The 25,786-nt window shown below is 36.2% G+C and overlaps 6 protein-coding genes and 1 long non-coding RNA gene across 17 annotated transcripts in view; 3 read left to right on the forward strand and 4 right to left on the reverse strand.

Annotated features, from left to right (window-relative positions):
* Nucleotides 1–140, reverse strand: part of LOC124222466 (uncharacterized) — a 41,185-nt gene extending 41,045 nt beyond the window's left edge. For 3 of the 4 annotated variants that reach the window (XM_069137353.1, XM_069137352.1, XM_069137348.1), the window contains exon 1: nt 1–140. The gene's annotated coding sequence lies outside the window, so the exon portion shown is untranslated. The other variant, XM_046633461.2, reaches the window with a different exon arrangement.
* Nucleotides 88–2,638, forward strand: DPCoAC (dephosphocoenzyme A carrier). Its single transcript, XM_046633459.1, has 5 exons — nt 88–231; nt 360–688; nt 801–1,063; nt 1,269–1,449; nt 1,557–2,638. The coding sequence occupies exons 1-5, from the start codon at nt 88–90 to the stop codon at nt 1,681–1,683; spliced, it is 1,044 nt and encodes a 347-aa protein (XP_046489415.1). The 3' UTR covers nt 1,684–2,638.
* On the reverse strand, nt 1,589–7,074 carry Bub3 (mitotic checkpoint protein Bub3). Of its 7 annotated transcripts, XM_069137342.1 has the most exons (7): nt 6,955–7,074; nt 6,720–6,851; nt 4,709–4,922; nt 4,549–4,618; nt 4,132–4,442; nt 3,870–4,015; nt 1,589–3,711 (listed from the first exon to the last, which is right to left on the reverse strand). In XM_069137342.1, exons 2-7 carry the CDS (start codon nt 6,800–6,802, stop codon nt 3,453–3,455), a joined length of 1,083 nt encoding a protein of 360 aa, XP_068993443.1. In that variant the 5' UTR covers nt 6,803–6,851; nt 6,955–7,074; the 3' UTR covers nt 1,589–3,452. The 7 variants fall into 7 exon arrangements, with proteins under 7 accessions (XP_068993443.1, XP_068993448.1, XP_046489412.1 ...); XM_069137347.1 differs by lacking the exons at nt 6,720–6,851; nt 6,955–7,074 and adding an exon at nt 5,150–5,288; XM_046633456.2 differs by lacking the exons at nt 6,720–6,851; nt 6,955–7,074 and adding an exon at nt 5,150–5,288 and having other exon boundaries at nt 4,709–4,984.
* Nucleotides 5,285–10,304, forward strand: mms4 (Methyl methanesulfonate sensitivity 4). Its single transcript, XM_046633454.2, has 3 exons — nt 5,285–6,481; nt 6,606–6,633; nt 6,729–10,304. Exons 1-3 carry the CDS (start codon nt 5,285–5,287, stop codon nt 6,776–6,778), a joined length of 1,275 nt encoding a protein of 424 aa, XP_046489410.1. The 3' UTR covers nt 6,779–10,304.
* On the reverse strand, nt 9,961–14,347 carry Rcd1 (Reduction in Cnn dots 1). Its single transcript, XM_046633443.2, has 7 exons — nt 13,624–14,347; nt 13,193–13,537; nt 12,406–12,991; nt 12,019–12,300; nt 11,237–11,932; nt 10,796–11,165; nt 9,961–10,661 (listed from the first exon to the last, which is right to left on the reverse strand). Exons 2-7 carry the CDS (start codon nt 13,501–13,503, stop codon nt 10,426–10,428), a joined length of 2,481 nt encoding a protein of 826 aa, XP_046489399.2. The 5' UTR covers nt 13,504–13,537; nt 13,624–14,347; the 3' UTR covers nt 9,961–10,425.
* On the forward strand, nt 14,239–25,428 carry LOC124222456 (transcription elongation regulator 1). 2 transcript variants are annotated; one of them, XM_046633447.2, is made up of 18 exons: nt 14,239–14,980; nt 15,826–16,084; nt 16,191–16,271; nt 16,397–16,600; nt 16,695–16,926; nt 17,009–17,215; nt 17,299–17,502; nt 17,686–17,914; nt 18,000–18,235; nt 18,326–18,483; nt 18,576–18,784; nt 18,943–19,093; nt 23,509–23,946; nt 24,050–24,259; nt 24,349–24,615; nt 24,707–24,784; nt 24,898–25,121; nt 25,276–25,428. In XM_046633447.2, exons 1-18 carry the CDS (start codon nt 14,826–14,828, stop codon nt 25,277–25,279), a joined length of 3,546 nt encoding a protein of 1,181 aa, XP_046489403.1. In that variant the 5' UTR covers nt 14,239–14,825; the 3' UTR covers nt 25,280–25,428. The 2 variants fall into 2 exon arrangements, with proteins under 2 accessions (XP_046489403.1, XP_068993437.1); XM_069137336.1 differs by having other exon boundaries at nt 16,400–16,600.
* LOC138191169 (uncharacterized) lies at nt 16,004–16,507 on the reverse strand. The gene is made up of 2 exons (XR_011177519.1): nt 16,373–16,507; nt 16,004–16,277 (listed from the first exon to the last, which is right to left on the reverse strand). It is a non-coding gene; the product is annotated as an uncharacterized lncRNA (long non-coding RNA).
* Nucleotides 25,429–25,786: the final 358 nt, after the last annotated feature.

A 25,786-nucleotide genomic window follows, 5' to 3' on the forward strand; every position in this document is an offset into this window, starting at 1 on the left:
CCTGTTTTCAACACAGAAAGGCAGCGTCCGATTAACCCTGGCCGGGATCGGAGGCCAGTAGTACGAGTTTGCAGCTAGGCGACGGAGATGAGCAGCCACGTAACGTCTGGCTGTGCAGAAGGCAGTCAGGTCGTCCTTGAACGCCTCCAGGCTACTGTGATGGCCAGCTCCGCCAAATCGGTTGGGTCATCCTTGCCCCCCTCTGTCGCCGAAAAGCTGACTGAAACGAAAGTAAGTTTTACATAACGAAAATTTACAATAAAAGAAACAATAAGCTGCGATAAATGATGAAAGAAATTATTGAATCATAAGTTTGAAAAGTAGAGGTAGATTTTTTAATCAAAGTATTATTCTTTCAGCCTACGACACAACTCCTTGCCGAGGAGCAGCAGATTTCAAACACCCAGAGGGTCTCGACAAGTTTAGTTTCCGGTGCCATAGCAGGAGCGTTAGCTAAAACAACAATAGCTCCCTTGGATCGAACCAAAATTAATTTTCAAATATCACAGCAGCCTTATTCAGCCAAAGCAGCTGTCAAATTTCTTAATAATTCATACAAAAATGATGGCCTACTGAGTCTTTGGCGAGGGAACAGCGCTACTATGGCAAGGATCGTACCCTATGCAGCTATCCAATTTACAGCCCACGAACAATGGAAGAGGATACTGGGCATTGATAGGCCAGAAAAGTGAGACAGTGTTTTTTTACCTAGGAAAGAATATTTTTTGTTAAAGTGAGATCTATAACAGTTCCAATTGTTTTATCTGCTTCAATTTTTGACATTTTGTTTTCTTTGTCAGGAACAAAACCCTGAGCTTTCTTGCGGGTTCCTTGGCCGGGGTTACGTCGCAGGGCTTAACTTATCCTTTGGATCTTGCACGAGCCAGAATGGCTGTCACGCAGAAGACTGAGTACAGAACACTCAGGCAAATTTTTTCACGTCTTTACAGGCGAGAAGGGGTGACTGCTTTTTATCGTGGTTTTACCCCTACAATGTTAGGCGTCATTCCGTATGCTGGATTCAGTTTCTTTACGTATGAAACTCTGAAGCAATTATTAGCTGGTGAGTAATTATACGTATTACGGTATAAATGGAGTTCTTGGTTTTTTTTTAACAAAAACAATCATTCTTTTTTCACACTAATTTCACAATCAGACAAATATACCATTCGCCTTAATAAGTAGAAATATTTCAAATCCTTTTTGACGGTATGAATTCTCTGTCGTTCGATTCATATCTCCTTGTTATTCAATTTTTATCTTCACAGTTTATATAGTTGAGAGTCCTGGCTTATCAACCATGTCAGCACTGATATGCGGAGCTGTAGCTGGAATGGTTGGCCAAACAAGTAGCTATCCTCTTGATATTGTTCGTAGAAGAATGCAAACATCAGCTATAAAAGGCGGAGCTTATCAATCAATAACCACAACCATAGTAAAAATATACACGTGAGTATACCGTTCCAACCACATTAGATTTTGTAAAAAAAAAATTACTACTGTATGATGTTCAATTTTCTCAACCATTGATAAATATTTGGGACTTATAATTTCAGAGAAGAGGGAGCGTTTGCCTTTTTCAAAGGTCTTAGCATGAATTGGGTTAAAGGTCCTGTAGCTGTTGGAATAAGTTTTGCAACTTACGACGTGATTCGAGATGGGCTGAGAAATGTTTTATCATAAAACGATAGTAAAATCGTTTTATCTGCCCTGTAATAGCTTGCGTACATACGTTACATTTTATTACATAAGAATTAAAAAAAAAAAGCTAAAACATTAATTTGTTATGAAAATTTAAATATTGAGGACATGTGTTTAAAAAAAAAATCGTCCTTATAAAATCCTAATCTCTTATCTTAATCAAATTTTGTATATATATATATTGTACAGATATATGTATATATATCTGTTAGTCTTGCTACAAGTCGTTGTTAAAAGTTGTGTACATAGTATCCTGTAAGTGTTGAAAAAAGTAACGTTTTTTAAAAGTATTTATGTATCAAAAAACGTGATGACAGCAATGGAACATTTTTATCAGTTCCTATCGTTATTAGCGGGTGTGATTGTTACTCATCTATGTTGATGAAGCTGTGAACTCATGCGTCAAGACAATATATCCACAGCTTCATAGAAATAGAGGGAGACCTTGCTGTTTAATTTCAAAAAACGAATGGTTGCTAGTGAAATATGTTTATCAAGTGCAGAATTGAAAATATATATATATATATATTTAAAGTTGTTGTGTATTGAATTTGTCCGTCTCTTGACGATGTGGATTTTCGTATACTATTACTGTACAAACTACAATTTTTTTACATTCTAATATTTAGTATAAAATATTATGCATTATCACATCAAACTTTGAGTCTCATTCGCAAGTTATTGTGATTACGGAAGGGTGCAATGGTATTTTTGTGATCGCGATTGTTGCCCGATAATCTATATCATTTTTAACGCAATAAATGATCAGGCGATGTAGTAAATTTGCGTAAAATAGTAATATGACAACCTAAACCTATAATTATTGTAATTTATAATTCTGACAATAATGTACTTAGTTATGAAGTCAATATTATATATAATGTAATGTATTGATCTGTAGGCCTGCACAATCATTACATATTTTATTATTCTTTTACATTTCAGTTGAAACTTTTTTTACGATACCACTTTACGGCCTAATTGGTTGAATAGCAGTAGGTACTCACCTTAATTTTATAGTGTAATTGAAAAAAATTAAAATACATACAAAACTAAAGTAATAACTGCTTTCGTCCGCCGTTACAAATCAATAGGTAAATGCTGTTTCAAGATTAAATTAAAGAATGTCATTAAAGCCGCTCATTATTGAAGAAATTACGTTTAAACAAATTACTAGGCACAAATCTGAGTCGATCTAATCACATAAAATAAGCTAGAAATGTTTGTCAATAGTCATCGACAACATGGTGAATAAACTGTTCAAAAGAAGAACCTGTGTTTTGAATTCAATTTAAACGACAAACTAAAATGCTGTCAAACAAGATTGAAAAATGAAAATACACATCAAATCAAGTTCATTATTTGGAAACTACTAATAATTAATACTGCATATCGATAAAAATTATTCATTTGATTGATCACTATTCACAGTTCGAAAAGTTGACAGGTGTTGCAGTTGATCTAACTGAAGAAATATTAATATTCTCAAGTTAGCATTATTTTGTATGTCATGTATAAGTGAGATTGAAAATCTCTTCATCGTTTATTCACAAAAATGGAAAAGTTGTTTATTCTGCCCGATTATACACAATTATCACTGATTACGAATATGCAACGGTAAAAACGTCGACCATTAATCAGTTCTTATCAGTTGAATAATTACGTTAGTCATAAAACATCATGCCTTTATCCAGTGTTGAAGGCATTTGTCGATTGAGCTAGTTGATTTCACACAATGCGCAAGTTTCTTTTTATTTTGGTTTAGTTTCCTGATCATTTACATATCTGATGTATATACTTTCTTCATTCGCACCACCCGGTGGAATTTCCGCTTCATTCAGGTATGAAACACCAATAGCTAATGCACAACCATCGTGACTAAAACTGAGGGCAGCAACACCTGCATTGTATCTATGGAACTGACATAGGCGTTTTTTGTTGAAACCATCCCAGATGTTAACGAATCCATCTGATCCACCAGTTGCAAACGTGTTGTATGTGGAGTGAAAACTGTAAAACAAACAATAAATTCTAGTCCAGGTACGCAAACAATCAAAAATGATCATTAATATTCTTTTCAAATTCTGATACAAGGAAATTACTATGACTGTCGAAACATTTTTTCTGTGTGTTTTTGACATAATCGATACACCTGTGAACATTCTTACCTAATTGCATTAACTGGATAAATGTGTTCAACATTATTCTCTTTTATCCTGTGGCATTTGAAGGCATATTTTTTTTTCTGTGCCTCAGGAGTTGTATCAAGATATTCAACGGCGACCCGTCCTTCTATGCTGCTAAGAACGTAACCCTAGAGAATAAAAATTAAACACTCGGTAAATTCTTATGAAAATTTCACCATTAGACATAAGAGAATGAATGATTAGTAATTGATTAATGGCGCTAATGTTATTAATCCATATGAACCTGTTCATTTGGGAAGCCCTTAATGCAGCGCGTTTGGTATTTTAAGCTGCTTTCGCGACGCTGAAACATTCCCGCCATATTTCGAAGATCCCATATGCAAACTTTCCTTTTTGCTGTACCAACAACAAACTTATCCCCACACACAGACAGAGCAAGTACAGTTTCAGGCTGTTGATAGCTGCCTACACAGGTTGGGCTTCTTGGATCCCATAATTTTACTGCAGCATCCCAACCCCCGGTCAAGATTGCATTCAAAGCTGCACAATACTCGATTTTTCGAATTGGTTTCTCATGCGTTCCCATAACAGACTCTGTGAAATTTCAGTTATATAATAGAAACATTTCTAATCACTGGATGGTGCGACAATTTCTGGTTGTAACAATGTTCATTGGATATTTCACAGTTCAAATTCGTACCTGTGTTGCTATTGATGTCATACATCTTCAGTGTATTATCCAAGCCACCACTGTACGCATGGACCGCATCCTGTACATGAAACATACAACAAGGCATGAGTTATTAGATTGATCGGAGCATCTTATGTGTCCGGTACATAATACATCAGTGAAGAAGTACCTGGAAAGCGACGTCCAATACTGGCAGTTCATGATTGTATTTTAGCCGCATAGTATTGGCCTGAATATCGTATAGTCGGACTGTGCTATCCCACGACGAAACCAGGAGAAATTGCGTTGAATTTGGTCCGAATTCAACAGCCGAAATAGCGTCTGTCGGTGGTGTTTTAAGTTTGAATTCCGTTCGTGACTCCATTTCGGCAAAGCAGACCTTGCTGAATTTCGGTAATATATATTGGTGTATTTGCTTTGGGCAGCGCTGCGAATGCGTAGTACCCTACTTCGGTAAAATGAACGGTGTATTCAGAAATGAATTTTGTGGGTTAATGCTGCTTTTATGGTTTTGTAGGTTATGCCTCTAAATCTGATCTGAACACAAATGTGCACACGTATATATCTGTATATACCTATGAACGTACACGCATCCATGCAAATACAACACCTGTAAAACGAAACTCGATGCCAACGGATTTCCCATGGCAGCACTAGTAGAATATTGCGATACTTCGATGGGTATTTCTTACATCTCGCGCGAGGTTATTAAATACTGCACGTGACATTCCTCTAATAACTGATTATGGATAATATGGATGTAATTGTATTGTCAAGTGATTCAAACGATTCCGTGCCGTCTGTTAATACAAGTTCAAGCAAACCTCCGGCACTTCATATATTAGATGACGATTATAATTTCCCTGAAGTACCATTCGCCAGTGAACTTCCAGCAGCGAAAAAATACACAGATTCTGATTCAGGCGCTATTTTTAAATCTAACAGCGACATAGAAACAGAGCTATTCAAAAAGTATATCGGTGAGAAATCAAGGAGTAAGGAAACCAAAGTGAAGGAAACAGTCAATGCATCAAGCAAAAATGACAAAGAGCTTACCAGGATTGAAAAATATAGGAAAGCAGAAGAAGCTGCGAGAATTAGGGCCGAAAAAGCAGCAGCAGCTGCACGTTTGAAAAGCATGCAACCTGGAGAGTGCATGAATTACATGCAAGTTATATTAGACTTGGGTTTCATGAATTTTAATTTCTTTGACACCCTGATCACCGAACTCCAACAATATGAGCTCGTTTATAAGTTGAAATCACAGATAATTTCCAACAGTGTAACATGGACGAGAAGTGAGGAGAAAAACTCTGAACATGTTACTGGAGGAATCAAGTCGGTTGAAGATAATCACATCATCGTTGTTTGGGATTACACAGAGACAGTTAAAAAAGTAGCCAGTGATACGTTTGTGACATCCATAGATAATATCCAAACATCAATGCCTGGGAAAGTGACAACGCTGATAGTATACGGAATGGAAAACTATTTCAGGCATCATAGGAATCTTAAAAAAATGCAAGTTAAAAACCTATGTCTGGGAAGCTTCAGGGATGGGAAAAAGCGGAGAGGTAGCAAGGCTTTTGAAGATTTGCCAGTGATTTCTAGGAAACAATTAGAACTGTGCCTGATTGAGGTTCAACTCACACTAAACTGTAACAGTCAACTAATCGAATCACCACACGGTCTAGGTCAGGTCATTGGCCAGTATACAAAAGCCATTGCTGAAGCACCGTTCAAAATTCACAAGAAACAAATGCTACAATCTCAGCTAGACTTTTACGCCGCTGGGGACAATAAAGACACCGTTAAAGTCGACAAGGATGGGAATGGACTGAAAAGGCTATGGCAACAACAACTATGTCAGTTTAATTTGGCTAGATTGGAAACAGCAGAGGCCATTATTTCAAAATATCCAACTCCCTCACATCTGATGGATGTGAGTTTTTCAATTTCACTAACAGAATCAGTGAATGCTTGTAACATACCTCTGCCTATTTTTATTCATACTTCCAAATGTTTCCAAGAAACACATTTTATCAATTGTCTTACTCATGTTACAGGCTTATGCTCATTGCACACTTTCGGAAGGTATGAAACTGCTTCAAGATATTCCTGTAAGTTTTCTCAAATAAACATATATTTTATACTATATAATTTTAATAACTTAAGCTTACTTAAAACAGATCAGAAGAACTGCAGGACCTATTACAAATGTCCGACGGATAGGACCTGAATTGAGCAAGAAATTGTACCTCATGTTCACGTCAGAGGATGGCAATATTCTTCTGGGCAATGACTAAGTAGACCTGCAGCGATAAACAGTTTTTTTTGTTAGACACTAGTGCCTTGTAAATATCGTACCTACTATTCTGTTTTAAGACAGAGTTTTATACACAAAGCATACGTTACCATAATGAAAGAATGTCCTTACTCCTTAATCTCCAGTTCTGAAAGTACAAGTTGATAGCGTTATATTTTTACCAGATCAGAATAAGCGGCAGGATTTAATATAAGGGAGAGTTTTTGCAGTAGCCAGTAAAGATTTGACATGTACTAATCAAGTTAATGTTCTAATTTACTACTATGTTTGTATTAATTATATGGTCAAAGAAAGACGATCACATACTCAAGTAACGAGCCAACAATTTATAGTTTGAATACGTATATGAATATAGTATATATTGAGAACTAGAGGAGCAATTTAACTCTTTCACAGTCTTCTTCTGAATTGTTACATCAACCTTTAATATTGTTATTAAAGCAAGATCATTGATTATTATTAACTAATATTAACAATACGTAGTTTTGGTGTTTATATGAGAATTTTTTCATTACTCAGAAAGATCTATTTGCTACATTTTTACAAAAGAATAAATAGCGTCAGGGCTCGTATCTATTAAGGCATGTAATAATCAATGAAGTCAGTTTTGTCATTAGTGTTTCTAATGGCGAGGACAAAAGATATTTCATAATTAAATATGATAGTCAATAGCTTTTTAGCAACATTGAAAAATAATAGTTAATCATAACAGCCTTACATTTATTTTAAATGAACAAATAAATAGCAATTCTTTCAACTCGATTATTGCATTTTTACGTTTTCTGATATTTTAGAAGTATTGAAATGCATTCAGATTCCAAAATATTAATATTGAAACAGAATAAAGTTTGTAAACTAAAAGTGAACTTGAGGATTTTCTTTAAAAATTGAAAGTCCTTATTGTTACTATGCGTTGTAGAACGATTTTCATTTTATTTCAAGAACCAATTCAGGTAAACTTGAAATATATTCCCACACGCGACTGCACCAATCTACTATTGAATCCAGCAGCCGTGTGATCTATTTATGACATACATTTACAGTAAACTGACTAAAACCATTATTTCCTCATGGCTACTTTTTCTTTCAAATTAACATAAATTACTTTTATGAATAATAGTATCAATTCTTCTTCTATTATATTGATATAACAAGTATATTAAATTTCAGATAATGGCTTTGGTTTGCTAATTTCAAACTTTTAGCAGTGAAAATATAAAATCATCATTTATAAACGTAAAAATTGTATCGTAGAGATAAATTGACAGTTGAATGTACAATTTGACATCTACATAGACATACAGATCTAATGTAATGTTCCTCGCAAAACTTGAGGTTACATTAACTAGTTATTTATCCTTTTACATTTTCGTTTTGTTTTTCAATAATTTCAGAAGATGCGTTTGTATCCGAAAGGAAAACCTTGGTCTTTACAATATCTATTTCTGTATTTGAATCCGCATGATTAAGTGATTCAGTGTCGTGACCGTTTTTCGATGGTGATGTCAAGTCAATTTCTGATACAGTTGGAATTTTTCGCTCAATAATATTTGTCTTGATAGCATCCTCAATTTCCAATACATCATCTTGAATGATTTCTTGAAATTTAATTTGATGCCTCGGAAGCATCTGAGCGTATCTATGTTCATTTTTTTCATAACTAACCATCTTTGAAGTATTTTTAGTTAAAACAACTTGTTCATTCTTATCGTCGTGAATATTACTAGGAACAGAATTTCTCTTGGCTAAAATAATCTTAGTATACTTAATCGTTGGGTGATTCAATCGTGGTATTGTTTGTGTCGGTGTACCGATGCGATTAGTGCTTGTTATAGATTGATTTTGCAAGCGGGACGTCAGAACTGCACGATTAACATGATGCAGCGGTCCAGTCGCTCGAACAAGAGCTTGCATTGGTGTATTGGCTAAACTTGTGATGGGATGTTGTATTTTATCATGCTTATTACTGATCAATACAACCTTCGTGGTCCCACTTAGTTTTGGAATATTTTTGTCGTAAGGATCCATCATAACTGGCACTTGAGAGATTGGCGGAGCTTTTTCAATGGCGTTTAAATTTTCGCCGTCTTTAGCAAATATTATTGGAATGTCCAGTATGTTACCCAAATCGTCGTCAAAGTCATCATTAATTTTTTTTCGCGTTGGCGATTGTGGTTTGTTGACTTTCTGTACTCTTTGGAGATTACAATTGTTCACTGTTATCTTTGGCACTGTTTTCATAGACCTTTGGCTCATCATCATTTTGCTTGACAGGGGTAAAATGGTTATTGTATTTTGACCAGACATTGGTACTAACATCGAAGCTGTTCTCGAATTGTTCAAACTATCTGCTAACATCACTACATTCTCCGATGATACTGCAAGAGGATAGTTTGTATTCGATGAACTGGTTTGGGAAGCGGGTAGAGACTGCATCTTAGACACATCCAACGGTTGATTTGAGGTAGATATAGTTCGATTCGTACTGCTGCTTGCTCCGTTGTTCTCCGGCTCTATAAAATAGAGATACCGTTCTCAGATATTACGAGAGAAACGGGAAAAATGTTAAAATATGTACCAAGTTACAGTGCAATTGATAACCCTGCATACATAAGATGTACATCAAATATCTAAACATGTATCTGTGTAAGCAAAAGTATATTGTTATGAAAAACCTGTTCACATTCATCTTAGCACTATAAACAGCACGTTAAGTTTTCAATTTCGATAAAGAGAGACCAGTTAATGACCTATGATTTCTCAAGTTAAATTGTTTTTTTTATTTTCGCTGTATGTAAAAACCGGCAATGATGTTGCTTTTAAACTTCGTTGTAATTTTGATCAGACTCAAAACTTCTCAAAACGTAAATTTTATACATTAAAATGAATGGTATAAGGTTCCTATTCTTGTAAATTGTTACGATTTCAACATTAAATTACAAGAAAGAAGAAATATCTTTATACATATATATACATGCATATCTTAAGAATTTAAAGTCATTAGAACGAATTAATATGGAATAAACCGTTCATTTCAGCCCCTTAATAGATTAATTTTTACCAAGGTGAGGGATAGGAATTAAAAGAAAACCGAGTTACATGAAATTGTTTATTGAACATAAAATATAAGGCAATGTTGGTGTATTTACACATGATAAAATATTTCTTCTGACAAAATTCGATTGAACAACAATGTTCTCGTCTTGGATGCATAGCATTTTGCAGTGCATCCTTCGCAATCAAACTTTAGGCATTGAAGACCAGATTTAATTTGAAGCATTCATTATCTACAAATGACTGTTCCTAGCAACGACTATATTACATATATTCATACAGTTATTGTATGATATCATGTTACATACAAATAAAATGTATTAAAAAAAAAAAAACCTGTCCTAAGCTAATGATCCTTACATTCAATACCATAATTGCGTCTTATCGTTGTGCGAATAGAGATTCTTTGTTATTTGAAAACTGAGATCAACATATAGACGTAATACTTGACTAAAATCTTCAATACAAAACAACGCCGGTCGTTGTGAAAATATATAAAATTTCATTTACTTATTCGTAATATGGCTAGATAATAGAATTCTACCTTTTGGTGTAGTTGTTGATGAGGATGATACAATCGTGTGTGTATTTGGAGTTGAAACACTGGGCGTCAACAAAATGCTTGATGCAGAGGTACCTTTTCCCATTGGCATACCACTGACTATTCCCATTGGACTTCTTCTGCTCTGCAGTAGCGCGGAAAGAGCTCCACTTGCATTAGTTACAGATTTTACCTGCATCGCTATAGAAAACAGATACATACACGATTCTGAGAAATTATCAAATTTATTGTATGTGCGATTAATGTTTCTAATTGATATTATATTCACAAATAGGTTGATACCAAAAAATCATAATTAGTAAATCAAATATTACCTGCAGCAGTAGACGCACTGACCCTAACTTGATTTCCAGCCGTAGTTAGAACGTTTACCAATTTAGCTTCGCCACCTTTGTCCGTAATATTGATGTGCTTATAACTGCTCGTTACAGTTTTAGAGAAGTTTTTACTTGTTGTCATAACTGTTTTCAGTTTTGAACTACTTTGAGGACTGGTATTTGTGGCCATCATTTTAGGCATTTTAGAATACACGTTTGACGGCCTGCATACATTGCTCATCTTGGTTGTAGTCGGAAAAGTTTGACCGGCTGAGGTTGTTGCCATACGCAATGGTCCGATGGGTGCTAAACTGGCCAAGGTACCAATGTTCAACGTTATCCCCGCGCCTGCATTACTTGCATTCAACTGTATAACAATTTGTATAGTCAATCCAATGCTGCATCAAAGCATAATGTTGCTAAACAAAATTTCCTTACCTGCCCCGATAGTCTTGGTGATAATAGCTGGTCAGGCAAAGTCACTTTCTGATTACTGATGACTCTAGGTTTTCGTTTAGATGCCGAGGCATGATTTAAATTTGCTCCGTTGATTGCTAAAAGGGTTGGCTGCGTATTTATAGTTCCCGATCGCACCAGAGATCCTGCTGAAGACTTTTGCGGTGTACCAGAGACAGCATTAGGCGTGATGGGTGTCATAGGTCTAGTTTTTTTCGAACTCGGAGAGTGTGGTTCGCTCTCTACAGAACTGCTAGTAGAATTTTTCCTCTTTCTAGACTCCTTTTTCATAGATTTGTCAGAGTTTATCAAGGGATTAGATCGCAGAGGCAGAGGATGAGGTTGCAGCAGAATACTGCCAACAAAATCACCAACTTCGTCAAGTATACATCTGTCGACTATACTCTGTGTTATACCCTCAGATATTTTCTTTGCCGTAGATATTCTCAGGTGATCATCCGCTGTTCCTATAACAACTAGGCTTGTTTCGACAAGCATTTTTTCCCTCAGATCTTCCAAGTCATCGGGTCTCACAAGTGTCGCATTTTGACCAATTACAAACATAACAGGGCATCTAATATCCATCAAAGTGTCATCAGGGGTCCCCCGTTTTCCTTCTACAGTCGTGAATGGAAAGCCCAAGCAAATCACTGCCGTTACATGTTCCATTTGAGCTACCTAAGAAACAGTTAAAATAGATTCTTAGTCGCCATGAAATATATACAGTGAAATGTTTTACAAAGTGGTAAATAATTAAGTCTCACTTGGCAAGCGAGAGCAGCTCCTGTGTTAAATCCAACAAGGATTATTGGGCGCCCTGGATAATCACTACGAACGTCTTGTATTTTGGTTCTGGTAGCTTGTACTAGTTGCTCCATGCACGCCATCATCGTCATTCTATTTGCCGCTAATCCCATGTGTGTATGCACATTGACAACCATACCCAATGCTCCCAAATGCGCAATCCATTTGTGTTGTCGTGAAGTAACACTGGTTCCGACTCCAGAGGGTGCTATGACAAGGATTGGATTGCCAGGTAACTTTTTCTGGAAACAATATGACAAGTATTAAAGTAGTGATCTACTTTTGCAAATAATCTACTCCGAAACTTGCATCATTAATTCTATTGTGGTATCAAAGGTTTAACTTACTGGCCTGCTTGCATTCAGTGTTGATGCGATTGGATCCCATGATCTTTTTAGCAATGGTCCGAGGGTTTCCCAGGTTATTGACCCACTTTTAGCATTTAAGTTTGGTTGTATGGCTATTATTTTATCTATTAATTGTGGAATTTTTAATCTCAACGTTTGAAGAATATCCAGGTAAATAGCCATATATTCCTGGGGTAGATTTTCGAAGAGTAAATTATGCAGCCATTGAGCTACTCGAAAATCCCACCCAGCAGATGCGAGTGTTTCTCTGAATCTTCGTGCAGCTGTGTCAACGGAAGTTCTTCGAAAAAGTGGTTCCATTAAACTATTCGCTTTTACCAATCTAGCTAACCGTTCTGATGATAATATGCGCATAACTTTGGTAAAAATACGATTTTGAATCGGAGTCCAAAGGATTTTTTCTATCTTTTCTTCCCAATCATCATTTTCGTCAGGTCGAGCAAAATTAGCAAGTCTCTGAAACTCGTCCATCACATGACGAGTTCTGGCTAAATCGTACGGCGGCGTGACAGACTCCGTCATATCTCCTTCAACGTTGACCTCTTCATCCTGTTTTAGTTTATCCCTATTTTTTTAAATCCAGAACAACAAAACAAACAAATTTCAATTATAAAAAAAATAGAAAAGAAAATTCTGAGAGCGGGAATAAAGAAATAAAAATTATCCGAGATTTGATCATTCTCGTAGCTCTCCTTCAGTTAGGTTATTAAAAAATTAACACAAATGAAATAGGAAAACACGCCGTGCACTATCATCTTATACTCACGTGACTAACAAACTTCTCGGCTTGCTGAAGAACAGTTTCTTGACTGGCTTGACATATACATTTTCCGGTTTCCAGTTCCAAGGGCGAGCATAGCAGTGATCCTTGATGATAACGTTGATTTCACTCTCGAAACATCCAGCGAGCTGATGTAAATATGTGGTTAATGTATTTGGGTTATCATCAAACGTGTCACCAGTTGGACTAGGTAGTCCTGAGCCTACTGTTGATGAAGTGGAAACAACGGGACACGTCGACAGCAACATTTTCATTATACTATCTCGTCCAGTAGCTGACCTCAAAACATCTGTCATCTCAATAAACTTCAACTTTTAAGCGAACAGCATCCTGCAATATCAAATGACAATGTTATACAAGGCATTATCGAAAGGATAGTAGTAATATTCAGGACACCATTTAATAATGCAACATACCGTGCACTAGATTTTTTCAAACAACTCCAAAACTCATCGTAGACTAAAATTGTTATAGGATGAATTGCAGCGTTCTTTCCATGTTTTCGTGAACACACATTAGGAGGATGATATTTAACCTTAGCTATTTACATGGGTGATAATTGTTTTCAATGTGGTTAAAAAGTTGTGAATGAAAAAATAGTTTTTGAACTCGTGCGTAAATTATTGTGCGTTGGTGGAGGCAACAGTCACTTCGTAGACGATGCGATTGTTAACACGCATAGGATAGAATAGAAGTATTTTTACTCCACTCGCGTATTTCACAGATTGACTAATAGCCACAATCGCAATTTTTTCATCGTCGAAACTGTATTAGGAATAATCTGAGTTATATATATCAAATACACAACACAATACACGAATTGCGCAACGCGTCCGTGTTTCTCAGGAGCTGCTGACTGCTAGTTTTTCTTTTCGGAACATGTCAGCACACCATGATGTCAGCATCTGCGCACATTGACGATATTTCGTACGTTTCGGCAATCAGCAAAGGGGCGACTGGAAGGGGAAACCCTGGTCATATTTTTTCGCTGCTATAATATCCCCTAGCCAAAGACTACTCGGATTGCCAAGCGTCGGTAAATGGAAACAACATTTTTGCGTAGTTATTTTTGCGTGGACGAATGCTTACGCGCATTCTTTAATATACTGAACATTTTGATCTAAAAAGCTGTAGTTAGTTTCGTGAGTATAATCATTGGTGAAATGTTAAAATAATTAGCCATTCTATACAAGTCGCTATAGTTCTGCACGAAACGCGTCACGGACGAGGATGGCACGAATACTTCAGCAGAATAGAAATTATTTATAACTATTTCACCATATACCTCGCTGATAAAATTTTCGAAGAACATTTTGTGTGAAAAGTTGAATCAATTTCATTTACTGATTTAGTGATAATTGGAAACGATTGCAATAAGGGTTTCCAATTTTCAATCGGTAAAGAAGGAAAATGGTGGCGCCCTAATCAAGGGTAATTTCTTTCTTGGGTTGGTAATTACGTGTTTACTGCTTGCCGCTTGCGCCTCGCGCTGGAATAGTGATTTGTTTGCGGCGTTTCGTGCTTCGACACAACGGCAAAAGAAAAAAAAGATTTGCTTAATGGGCGTAAATAGTTTATAAAGCAGTTACCATAATTTTTCACGATAAATTAACACACTATGGAAGTAAGCAGTGAACAACCCGCTCCAACTATGGAGCCTGCCGCTAATACAGAGCAGGAAGCCACCGAAGAACCTACAGAGGAAACAGAGGAGTACAATTTCGATGGTGACGACTACAGGCCTTTTATTCCGCGAGGCCGAGGAGGTTTTAGGTAATAAAATACTGAGTCGAAAGTTTAAACTACTCGCCAATTTCCCGACCACCTCGATTAACTTCCTCGCAAAGATTTATTGAAGTTCGAAGAAAGATTTCGAAAGCAATATTCACTCCAGAAAAATTACAGCAATAATCATAATAATAACGAGGACGTCATGTGTTATCTGTACACACACATGTAGCCATGGAAACAATTTTTTTTTTTCAACTGAAAATGATTAATATGGATGTTATTCTGTTACACTTGGTCAATTCAAAGGGAAAACATGTTTCAAAAGACTTATATTCCCACACAAGTTATCACCAAAAAATCTAAATAGTCTGGCAAACAGATTGATATATGCTAGCAAAAATAAAATTTTTATCTTTGTAAATTCCAACAACAAATCGGTCAGAAGTTATTTGATTCTCATGATTTTCATTTGAAATATCCAGACAATATATTTATCTTATAGAGCTGGCATTTGAGAAGTTCTGATAAATGTAGAACTGCGAATTTGAAAAATGATTTGCTTCCGTTTCTTTCTAATTCTCGGTCGCACCAATTCTCTATAATATTTAATTCGCAATCTTGTAACAATTTTGGACTTGTTTCCAATCTTGTCAAGAGTGGGACTGATTATTTTGTCTGATACTTTCTTACTATTGTTTACAATTTCCAGCACAATTCACTCATATTTAAAATTGACTTAAAATTTTGAATGTACATTTTCTCAAAACTTTGAGCTTTTAAGTACGTACTCAATATTCTGATATTCATATTGATGACGTTGATAGATGATCTGTAATAAGTGATTCCAAGTGCATAGGTAATCACCTTTTTTTATGGCTTTATTTTAGGGGTCGGGGTCGGGGAGCATTTGACTTTCCAATGAGAGGTGGGCCCCCTAGATTTAGAGGACGAGGATTTGGCCCTCGTGGGCCAATGTTCAGAGGAGGAAACAATGGGTTCCCATTCGAAGGTCCACCACGTCCCAATTGTCCACCAGGCCCTGGAGGACCACGTTTTCGTGGCCCACCACCATTCGATCCAAGCTGGGGCCCTATGGGACCCCCTAATTTGATGGGGCCTCCCAACATGATGGGACCACCTGGAATGGTAGCCTGTTTATTCGAATTCTGAGAATGATCTCAACTCTTGGATGGTCAATGCATTTGTGAAATCGTTAAAGATTATACTAATTTTCGTTTGTGTCACTTTTCAGCCCCCTCCACACATGATGAACGGACCTCTTGGTGCTGGCCCGTATGGTCCACCGCCTGGAATGGGACCACCAAGCATGAATGTACGTCTGTAATTAATCGATAAAATGAGGATTATCAGCTGAATGAAGTTTGATATTCTCACTTGTGGCATGAATATCTTATGTAAGAGTAAACTACTTACTGATAAATGATAATCTGTTTAAAGCAGGGAGCACAAGTCGCCGGTCAGCAGACTCAACAGCAGATACATCAATCGCAAACAAACATTCCAGGATTAGACCTTAATGGTGAGGTATGGGTTGAGACGAAAACTGGGGACGGAAAGTCATATTTTTATAATATAAGAACAAGAGAGACTACCTGGACCAAGCCTGAGGGACCAAATGTTAAAGTTATGGCGCAAGATCAGGTGGGCATTCAGAATTTGCGGTATTCCGTATTTCCTTATTAGTTTCACATACTTTCACCTCCTAACGTGGTAAAATTCTTATGTAATATATTAGTTAGAGCAACTGGTACATGGCGCTGCTAAACAAGGTACTGGATCGACAACGCCAACAGGTACAATACAGTCTCAACCGGCTGAAACACGAGTAACACAGTCTGGCGAACAAGTAACTGGCAGCTCAGAAGCTCAGAGTCAAGCTGCTACCTCAACACCTTCTTCTGCAACTACCGCACCAGCCAGTGAACCAACCGACACAAGTGTACAGCCGGAAATAAGTCAGACAAATGGTTAAAATTATATATAATACGTCATCTTACATTGTTTCATATACCGGATTTATGAAGTAACGTAAAATATAAAACTTTGCAGCATCACCATCGGCTGTTAGTGCACTGGCGACTAATGGCACAGCAAACATGATGCAACCACCACCAAATATGCTGCCAATGCAACACAGAATGCCCACCAATCAGTTTGGAGGTCCTATACCCACTCCGTTTGGAGCAGCACCTTTTGGCATGCCTCCGCCAGGCTTCCAGGCGTTTGGAAATTATGGACCACCTCAAACAAATTGGGGTAAATAATTTTTCTTGGCGCGAAATTTAAATTGTGTTATGAGCACATTCATTTTCAGCGAACGAATGTCCCTTTTTATTCAGGTATGCCACAAATGCCACATGGAGTTATGACTCCTCAGACTGGTGTTGAAGATCCCGCCATATTGGCACAGATAGACCCGGAGTTAGTGGCGTTAGCATTAGTTTGGACTGAACATCGTGCACCTGATGGCCGGATGTACTATTATAATACAAAAGCAGGCGAATCAGTTTGGGAAAAGCCCCAGCCAATGAAAGATTTTGAAAGTACGTATATCAATACTCAGGACTAGAAAATCGGGAGAATCACTGCACGAGTTTATAAATTATATCCAAAGATTTTCATCAATTCGTGATTCCTTCATATTGTCTGTTTCTTGGAGTAACAGGTCACATTTTGATACCGACTATTACTAATATGCTACAAACCTTTTCTTATCGAATTTTCAGATGCAAAACTTGCCATACGACAAAAAGCAGATGACATAGTACCTGCTGGAACTCAAGACGTGCCGATCAAACTTGAGAAACAAGAAGAGAGTAGCCCAGAGACCAAAGAAAATTTCAAGGAAACTGAAAATAACAAACAGAAGAAAGATGAAGTTGTTCCCAAAGAATCAGCTAAACCACAAGATAAATCAAGGCCGATTTCTAGCACTCCCGTTCCTGGAACACCATGGTAATAATTGTCTTGTTCAGCTGTATGTATTAAAAATAAACTTTCCTATTTGTTATTTAATATTTGCTATGTTTTCCATAATTAGGTGCGTTGTGTGGACTGGAGACGGTCGCGTATTTTTCTATAATCCCTCTTCCCGAATATCAGTGTGGGAAAGGCCCGAGGATCTAGTTGGACGGGCAGACGTTGAGAAACTGATTGCCACTCCACCAGATGCTGTTGCTACACCCAAAAATCCACACCAATCAGATTCTTGCGAAAGCAGTGACGAGGAACAGCCAACACCAGCTAAAAAACCAAAACAAGAAGAAGTTGTTAAAGGTATTTAATCAATTTGCCTCAGCATATGTAGATGGCAAAGTTATCAACATTATATACCTGCTGTTTGTTTTACATTAATGTCGTTCTCAGTCATCCCTAAGGAGGAGGAGGAAAAGGAAGGAAAGAAAACTATTGACATAGGTAAGGAGGCTGCGATTGAAGCAGAAGTGAGGGCTGCTAGAGAGAGAGCCATTGTTCCTTTGGATACAAGAATCAAATCATTCAAAGATATGCTAGCAGAAAAAGATGTAAGTAGAATTTGCCGTTGTTCTGTGACAATCAGTTAACTTTCAATTGTTGACGATACTTATATTTTTTATTCGACCCTATTTGGATTCAGGTATCAGCATTCAGTACGTGGGAGAAAGAGTTGCATAAAATAGTATTCGACCCTCGCTATTTGTTGTTGACATCGAAGGAGAGGAAGCAAGTCTTTGAAAAATATGTAAAGGAGCGAGCTGAGGAGGAAAGACGAGAGAAGCGAAATAAAATGAAGGAAAGGAAGGAACAATTTCAGAAGCTTCTCGAAGAAGCTACACTTCATGGAAAGTAGGTTACTGACTTACTGTATATTTTATGATGAGATATGGTATTCTGTATCATCTCAACACCTTCATTCTATCATCATGATCCCAAAAATCTGGCATTGTATCTGGCATTTTGTGTCACAGTTTAAATTTAACTTTTTATATTTTATGTGAAAACAGATCATCGTTCAGTGATTTTGCTCAAAAACATGGCAAAGACGACCGTTTTAAAAATGTGGAGAAGATGCGCGAGCGCGAGAGTCTGTTCAACGAATATCTACTGGAAGTGCGAAAGCGGGAGAAGGAGGAGAAAACGGCTAAACGAGAACAGGTATGCCAGTTGGAATTATTCAGCATAACATAATACTGCCGATTGAAAGGCCAATTTTTTTACAGGTTTTACTTTGAAAGAAAGTAATCAACGTTTTGGCAAAATTCTAGAAAATCAAACAATCGAATCATCATTAGATCACGCATTCACAGTTTCATATAAAATATCTTGTTTTTTAGAATTTAATTAGGCAAATTGAGAATATTTCGAACATTTTCGAGTTTGGCTTCTTGTTCTTGATTCTCGAGTAACTCAAAGTTTGTGATACTAAATCTTTCTCGTTTCAATTTGAAGACCAGAAACTTAGTGTAAGACTGCCAACTGATTAAGCTCGATTAACAATAACATATATAATAATCTTTACTACGTTTTAGCAACCTTCGCATTTTTTTCAGCAAGTATGTTATACAATAACTTACTGCCATGAAATCTGATTTTAAATAATCCTCAGGTCAAATAACAATTCACCACGTCTTTGTTTTTTCTTCTATCTTTTGCGTCCAACAGTGAAAAAATACGACTTCAATTGTTGTGATTTTAAAAGTATTTGCCAATGTTGGAAAGCTTGCTAAAATTCTTTTCCAATTAAATTAAGTAAAAATTGGCATTGCATAACTCCAATGACTGTGAGATACTGGAAGCTACACCATGAAAAATGATGTTCAAGCATTTTTACTATCTATTCAAACAGCATACATTTAACAGCGTTACAGTTTCCTGCATGCAGAATACAAAGGTTTGTCGTATCATGTGAGACTCGGATAATTTTTTGGTAGATTGCAATCGACAGAATGAGATGTTGACATAAGAATGGTTGGTGAAAGACTTGAAGTCACTGCCCATGCCTAATTTAATGAAATCTAAACATTTGGAGGAACCCTGATGTGTTTATTAGTATGAATTTTGCGAGGGAGAAATTGGTGGAAGTTAGAATGATAAAATATTGAATGATTCGTTACAAATAATGTCGTATCAATCAGTGGGCAGTAACTTGTTGTATGAACATTGTCTACAAAATTAATATACTTTTTGTACTTTCAGTGATAACAAACAATTTTTTCAGGTTCCGTAGGTATGTTATTATTTTGTTCCAATTGAATGATTTTTAATATTAATTCCTAAGGGCAATAATAACAACAGTGATATAGTTATTATTAACGAACGAAGAACACACATAGGAAGAAATGAGAAGTAAACTCTCTACTCTCTAATCCAATCTGTTTGATGAAAAATCTTTCCATATATATAAACAATCATAAATTGTTGGGAGAGATAGAGAATAAATAGTTGGTATATGACGGTTCCTTATGTACTTATGTGTTCTGAACTCTCCACTTCAGTCAGGAGGCAGGCAGGGCAGGTTCCATATGTGGAGTGGCATGGTTCTGAAGCTGGTTGGTGGCATGGATGATGTCATCTACCATCCCCACCTACACTGCGTGGCACAGTTGGCACACCCTCGCGCGCTGCATTCTTAACTCCAAAGCAGAGTCATGAGAATGAAACAACTCGGTATTTGTATATTAATCGTAATCCTCGTTACTTGAACAAAAACAAACAAACAAACAAACAAAGAAAAAGAAATACAGATTAACTTCTCTCAAATCAAAATCATTCTTTGGAAGTATCAGATGAAAATAGTAATGAGTTCCCATTGAATTTCAAAAGTAAAAAAATTATAAATCAATAATATCCCTTAGGTAGCGCAAAATTCATTTCCCTTAATTATATCACGTTATTGAACGATAGACATGATCCATTTTATCGTGGTACAATTATCATACGAATTAACTATGAACATACTATTTTTGAAAATTTGGGAATTTTTTCAATATATAATACTTCTTTTTGTACATATAAAGATAATTTGCATTTACGTAAGAATGGTTAAAACGTACTTTTTACCTGTACCGGATGGCTTCCAGGGAATTAACTAAACTGTTGTCTTTTCTTTGTAGTTTACCAAACTCATAGCAAATCACGATTATTTGGATAGATTTTTGCACGACATTTAGAGTTTGAAATTTGTATTCGATATCTGTCACACTTCCACCCTCTGAGCGATGAGATGATCAATATTTTCAGATATATACTCTGAATACCCCAAATCACCGTTATTAGTTATATGATGAATATGATTTAGAGGAGCGCTCGTAAACCAACCAGTACGTGTGGAATGAAATGTGTGGTTACTTGTGGATTCATACTTCGCGGATAGAAGTAATGCTGCGGTTCATCTATCAATGATTCAGAAAACTTGAATGAGGTATTAATTTTCATATTTGAGCAGCGTTTCATCTGTAATTTGACGTTCCCCGTGAAATAACAAAATAATGCTGGCGATATCAACTTTTTGAGATGAAAATCACCTCTCATCCTTTCAATGGTGTTACAGTATGGTTGATGACGTAGTTTCAAACTTTGTTGCTGGAGTGAAGATCTAGTATTGAATTGAGTTGCGTGCACAGTAGTCACACCGAATATGGAACACTAAGTTTAATAGAATTAAATACTCGTGAAAAGTGAATAGACTCGGCTTTATACATTTTACAACAAGTTTATCTAAGACACCTAATTTTCCAAATGGAATAGCGGTAATCTGGTCCAGGCCTCATTAATTGTTATAAATTGAAATCAATTTCTCATTAGTGTGAAAAATGGAAAGTTTAGCCACTGTTATATACCATTTATTTTCCTTGCATACTGTAAAAATATGATCCATAACAGTTTTTTTGTCATCGTCGAATTTCACTTTGTCACATTTTATCTAGTAATTAATTAAAATCAGCAGACGGAAGACAAAGATGTCTAGTATTAATATAGAAATTCCATTTTTTTGACGTAAATAGAAGATAAAATTTTGGTTTACCTAATTTAACCATTCTTCCGTTGATGTTGAATTACGTCCCTATTCTTACAGCTCAATGTTGTCATAGAAACTCATTCTATGAATTTTATCAAAGTTATAAGTTTAGTGTAACTTTACGTGGCTTCGAGCGAATATTAATATATAACTCTGATCGGTGTGAAAATAGTCTTATGATTCGATCACAAAGTATGATGATCCCCACACTAGCAATTAGAGACGACAATTCTATTTTTTATAATCTCAACACAAATAATTTGTACCGTATTTTTCTGACGACATAAAACAATTCAGGATAGTACTTCCCCATAATGCAGATGTACATCATGTGACATTTGGTATACATCATTTCAGCTGGTAACTTCAAAAAATATTTCACTTCCTCGTTTGCGGGTTCAGATGACATATTTCTCGGCATTACCATCTACTTAAAATTGATTCCGAAGAACTGGAAAATTGATATAAGGTGAGGGAAAATCCAGAAAAAAGGCTGGCGATCCACACTATTGATAAAGTTTTATCAACGGCGTGAAAATCGTTGTTGAGGAATTTTAACTATAAATAAAAACCGAGATAAAAAATATTTGAATTCCGGTTGTTAGAGAGTCATCATTCAAGAAAAATTATGACTTTGTAAACAACGGTAAAAAACGATTTCTTGAGTACGAATAATACCCAACTAGATAAATACGGTACATACTACTTTTCCTCTGAAATTTTTTAGGATTAGTCGACCAGTTACATCTTTAATGGCAATGTCAAGCGCAAAATGTGCCAACGTCTTAATCTATTGGAATGGTTTTCTTTTGTCTTATTTAAGTATATATTCCTTCAATAATTTTCTGTACATGGTAAGAAGAGTTAGACAAAATGGAAGTTGAAATATCAAGGGCCAATTTCAGGTTACATAACTAGATTTAAAGATGTTCAGGCTGCTTCGACGTTGATGTAATGTTACGAATCTGATTATTCGAATTAAAATCTAGATTTGTAAACTGAATGACCTGTGTATTTTAACATTGAATAGCTGATACTGATGATTCACTAATGATACTTTGATTTTCAGCTTGGACAGCAATTAGGATAAATATATTTATTTTGTACACCAAGTTATCATTAAATAGATCCCAATGTTGCAAAGTGCATTCTCTGCTCGTATCAATCGACGCATTATAAAATATATGTATATTGTAGCATTATAAAATTGATGATGACTTGGGTAAATTGATCATTTTTACAGCACGGAATCATTGTGTTTTTTTCAGCGAAAATAAGCAGCTCATTACTATAAAATAATTCAACGAAAAATCAAATAAAAATATAGTATTTATTTATCGTATTTGACTGATATTACAACTGGCTTGTTTGGTGTACGTTCATGAAGTTCTTTTTCCTTGTGGCATATGAAGCTCTCACATTGCAATGATGAGCAAGCTTGATCGAATATGTACAGCAAACAAACCAGGAAAAATGTTTACTTAAGAATATGTAAATAACTCAAGATCAAACCTTTCGTCAGCTGTGGCACTCTCATACTATTCATTTTCAGGTGAAAAAGGATTTTTTAACCATGTTGCGAGAGCACAAGGACATTGACAGACATTCTCATTGGAGTGATTGCAAGAAGAAATTAGAATCTGATTGGAGGTATAGACTGGTGGAATCTGCTACTGCTCGAGAGGACTGGTTTAGGGATTATATCCGTATACTGAAGGAGGAAAGAAAGAAAGAAAAGGAACGCGACAAGGATCATAAACACAGGGAGAAGGACCACCATAAATCTGAGAAGAAGGATAAAGACAGGAAAGACAACGACAAGTACAAAGACAAGTCCAAGGAAAAGGTTGATAAAGAAGTTACAAAGGAGAAAAAACAAAGAAGAACAGAACTTAATCATGAGGAGAATGGTAAGGAAAAGCTCACCGTAGAGAAGGAAGCTGGGGAGGTTGAAGAGCCAGAAGAGAAGAAATTGAAAAGAGATAATGACGTAAGTATTAACAACAAAAAATAACGAACAAACTTTTATACACTGTATATGGATTGAATCTCATTCTTCGCAATGGATAAAGATAAATAATATTTTACTGCAGAAAGAGGAAAATAATATTGCTTCCGATTCGGAAGAAGATCGCGAGAAACAGAAACGCGAACGAGAACGAAGGGCTGAAGCCAGTTTAAGGGAACGCGAACGGGAAGTACAACGTACTCTTGCTACTCACCTTCGTGATCGGGATAAGGAAAGGCAACATCATAGGCACGCGGAAGCTGTTCAGCACTTCAGTGCACTTCTTGCCGATTTGGTACGGATCTCCTGTATTTCGGTCAGGTTTATGACACCGACTTTGTTTTTAGTAAGTTTCCGTCATCTAATATCAGTATGCATTTACAGGTTCGGAATGGCGATCTTGCTTGGCGCGAGGCCAAGCGACAATTAAGGAAAGATCATAGATGGGATTTAGCGGAGAGTCTAGAAAGAGAAGAGAAGGAGCGGTTATTCAATGAACATATTGAACAGCTCGGTCGTAAAAAGCGCGATAAATTCAGGGAGCTATTAGACGAAGTTGGAGCATCTACAGAGCTTACCACGTCCTGGAGAGATATTAAGAAAACTTTGAAAGATGATCCCAGATATGTCAAGTTTTCTTCTAGTGATAGGGTGAGTTAATTTGTAATTTTCAATCGCCGCACAGAAGTACGGTTTGATATTCACCTTCACTATTCTAATAAAAATCATTTTTTATTGACAGAAATGTGAAAAAGAATTCAAAGAATACATCAAGGATAAACTAGTTGCAGCCAAAGCTGATTTTAGAGAACTTCTCCAGGTTTGTATATTTAATTTTATTCCCAGATAGTTGGTATTTAAAAAAAGAAATACTATGCAGATAAACCGCAAGACACTGATGGATTGGGCTCTGAGGAAATATTTTCGTTTCAGGAAACAAAACTGATAACCGATAAGACATTCAAAAAAATTCAAGAAAACAGCGCTTGCCTGACAGAAATTGAAGAAATTTTAAGAAAAGACAGAAGGTTCCTTGTGTTGGAAGCTGCAGCTGTGGAACGAACACGTTTGCTAATGGGTTATTTGGAGGAATTGGCTCGCAGAGGTCCACCACCACCACCTACAGCTTCAGAACCTTCTCGCAGACCAACAACAAAGTATGAATGATGATTTTAATGCAGTTATATAAAATTTTGAATTCTTTCAAATCCACATAATTCGAAAGAAAAAACGTATTCATGGTTTTTTGTTTTTGAATAATTGTCACCTAGCAAACGATCACTTGATTTACATGAATTGTTTTTGTTGCAGTTAATATCAGCCTCGTTACATCATCGAACGAATAAGTCTACTATTGCATAGACAAGGCCATTACAGTAGTTGGACCGAATTTATCAATTTATTTCCTAGACTAATATCGTAACACTGTATACATCTAGGGTAAAATAAAAACGAAACAAGAAATGAAGTGTGTAATTTCACTAAGTTTTTCATTAATTTCAAAATTAAAACCAGAATAAGTTCAGCAGATATGCCAATTGATAGCGAAGACTCCCTGCAAAAACTGCTTATCACGTTTCAAAAATAATCGTCGTAAAATACTTACATATCATTACCTGTATATGTTAGTGAAAAAAAAAGATTATACAGCAAGAATTACCGTGCTCTCGCGGTTGTGATTTTTACTTATTCGTTTGGAGGAGTAAAAATAAATAAAAAGACAAAAAGTGTAGCCCTCGGGTCCGTTCCCGCTCAAGGACATTCAAGGTCGCCGTGTTTATGACCGCTGCTACATATATAACTAGTCTTGAATAAAGCAAGG

This window comes from Neodiprion pinetum, chromosome 6, assembly GCF_021155775.2.
Source record: "Neodiprion pinetum isolate iyNeoPine1 chromosome 6, iyNeoPine1.2, whole genome shotgun sequence".
In the NCBI taxonomy this organism is placed as follows: domain Eukaryota; kingdom Metazoa; phylum Arthropoda; class Insecta; order Hymenoptera; family Diprionidae; genus Neodiprion; species Neodiprion pinetum.

What these genes read in the sequence shown, in the direction of transcription:
- DPCoAC (XM_046633459.1), top strand. Translation starts at nt 88, where the DNA reads ATGAGCAGCCACGTAACGTCTGGCTGTGCAGAAGGCAGTCAGGTCGTC. An exon ending in AAAAGCTGACTGAAACGAAA is followed by an intron (nt 232 to 359) that starts GTAAGTTTTACA and finishes TTATTCTTTCAG; the next exon opens with CCTACGACACAACTCCTTGC. An exon ending in GGCATTGATAGGCCAGAAAA is followed by an intron (nt 689 to 800) that starts GTGAGACAGTGT and finishes TTTCTTTGTCAG; the next exon opens with GAACAAAACCCTGAGCTTTC.
- mms4 (XM_046633454.2), top strand. Translation starts at nt 5,285, where the DNA reads ATGGATAATATGGATGTAATTGTATTGTCAAGTGATTCAAACGATTCC. An exon ending in CTCCCTCACATCTGATGGAT is followed by an intron (nt 6,482 to 6,605) that starts GTGAGTTTTTCA and finishes CTCATGTTACAG; the next exon opens with GCTTATGCTCATTGCACACT. An exon ending in TCATTGCACACTTTCGGAAG is followed by an intron (nt 6,634 to 6,728) that starts GTATGAAACTGC and finishes TACTTAAAACAG; the next exon opens with ATCAGAAGAACTGCAGGACC.
- LOC124222456 (XM_046633447.2), top strand. Translation starts at nt 14,826, where the DNA reads ATGGAAGTAAGCAGTGAACAACCCGCTCCAACTATGGAGCCTGCCGCT. An exon ending in GCCAATGAAAGATTTTGAAA is followed by an intron (nt 17,503 to 17,685) that starts GTACGTATATCA and finishes TCGAATTTTCAG; the next exon opens with ATGCAAAACTTGCCATACGA. An exon ending in GTGCACTTCTTGCCGATTTG is followed by an intron (nt 24,260 to 24,348) that starts GTACGGATCTCC and finishes ATGCATTTACAG; the next exon opens with GTTCGGAATGGCGATCTTGC.
- Rcd1 (XM_046633443.2), bottom strand. Translation starts at nt 13,503, where the DNA reads ATGACAGATGTTTTGAGGTCAGCTACTGGACGAGATAGTATAATGAAA. An exon ending in CACCAAGACTATCGGGGCAG is followed by an intron (nt 11,166 to 11,236) that starts GTAAGGAAATTT and finishes ATTGTTATACAG; the next exon opens with TTGAATGCAAGTAATGCAGG. An exon ending in CAGTGCGTCTACTGCTGCAG is followed by an intron (nt 10,662 to 10,795) that starts GTAATATTTGAT and finishes TGTTTTCTATAG; the next exon opens with CGATGCAGGTAAAATCTGTA.
- Bub3 (XM_046633456.2), bottom strand. Translation starts at nt 5,185, where the DNA reads ATGGGAAATCCGTTGGCATCGAGTTTCGTTTTACAG. An exon ending in TATTGGACGTCGCTTTCCAG is followed by an intron (nt 4,619 to 4,708) that starts GTACTTCTTCAC and finishes TTTCATGTACAG; the next exon opens with GATGCGGTCCATGCGTACAG. An exon ending in TGACATCAATAGCAACACAG is followed by an intron (nt 4,443 to 4,548) that starts GTACGAATTTGA and finishes GAAATTTCACAG; the next exon opens with AGTCTGTTATGGGAACGCAT.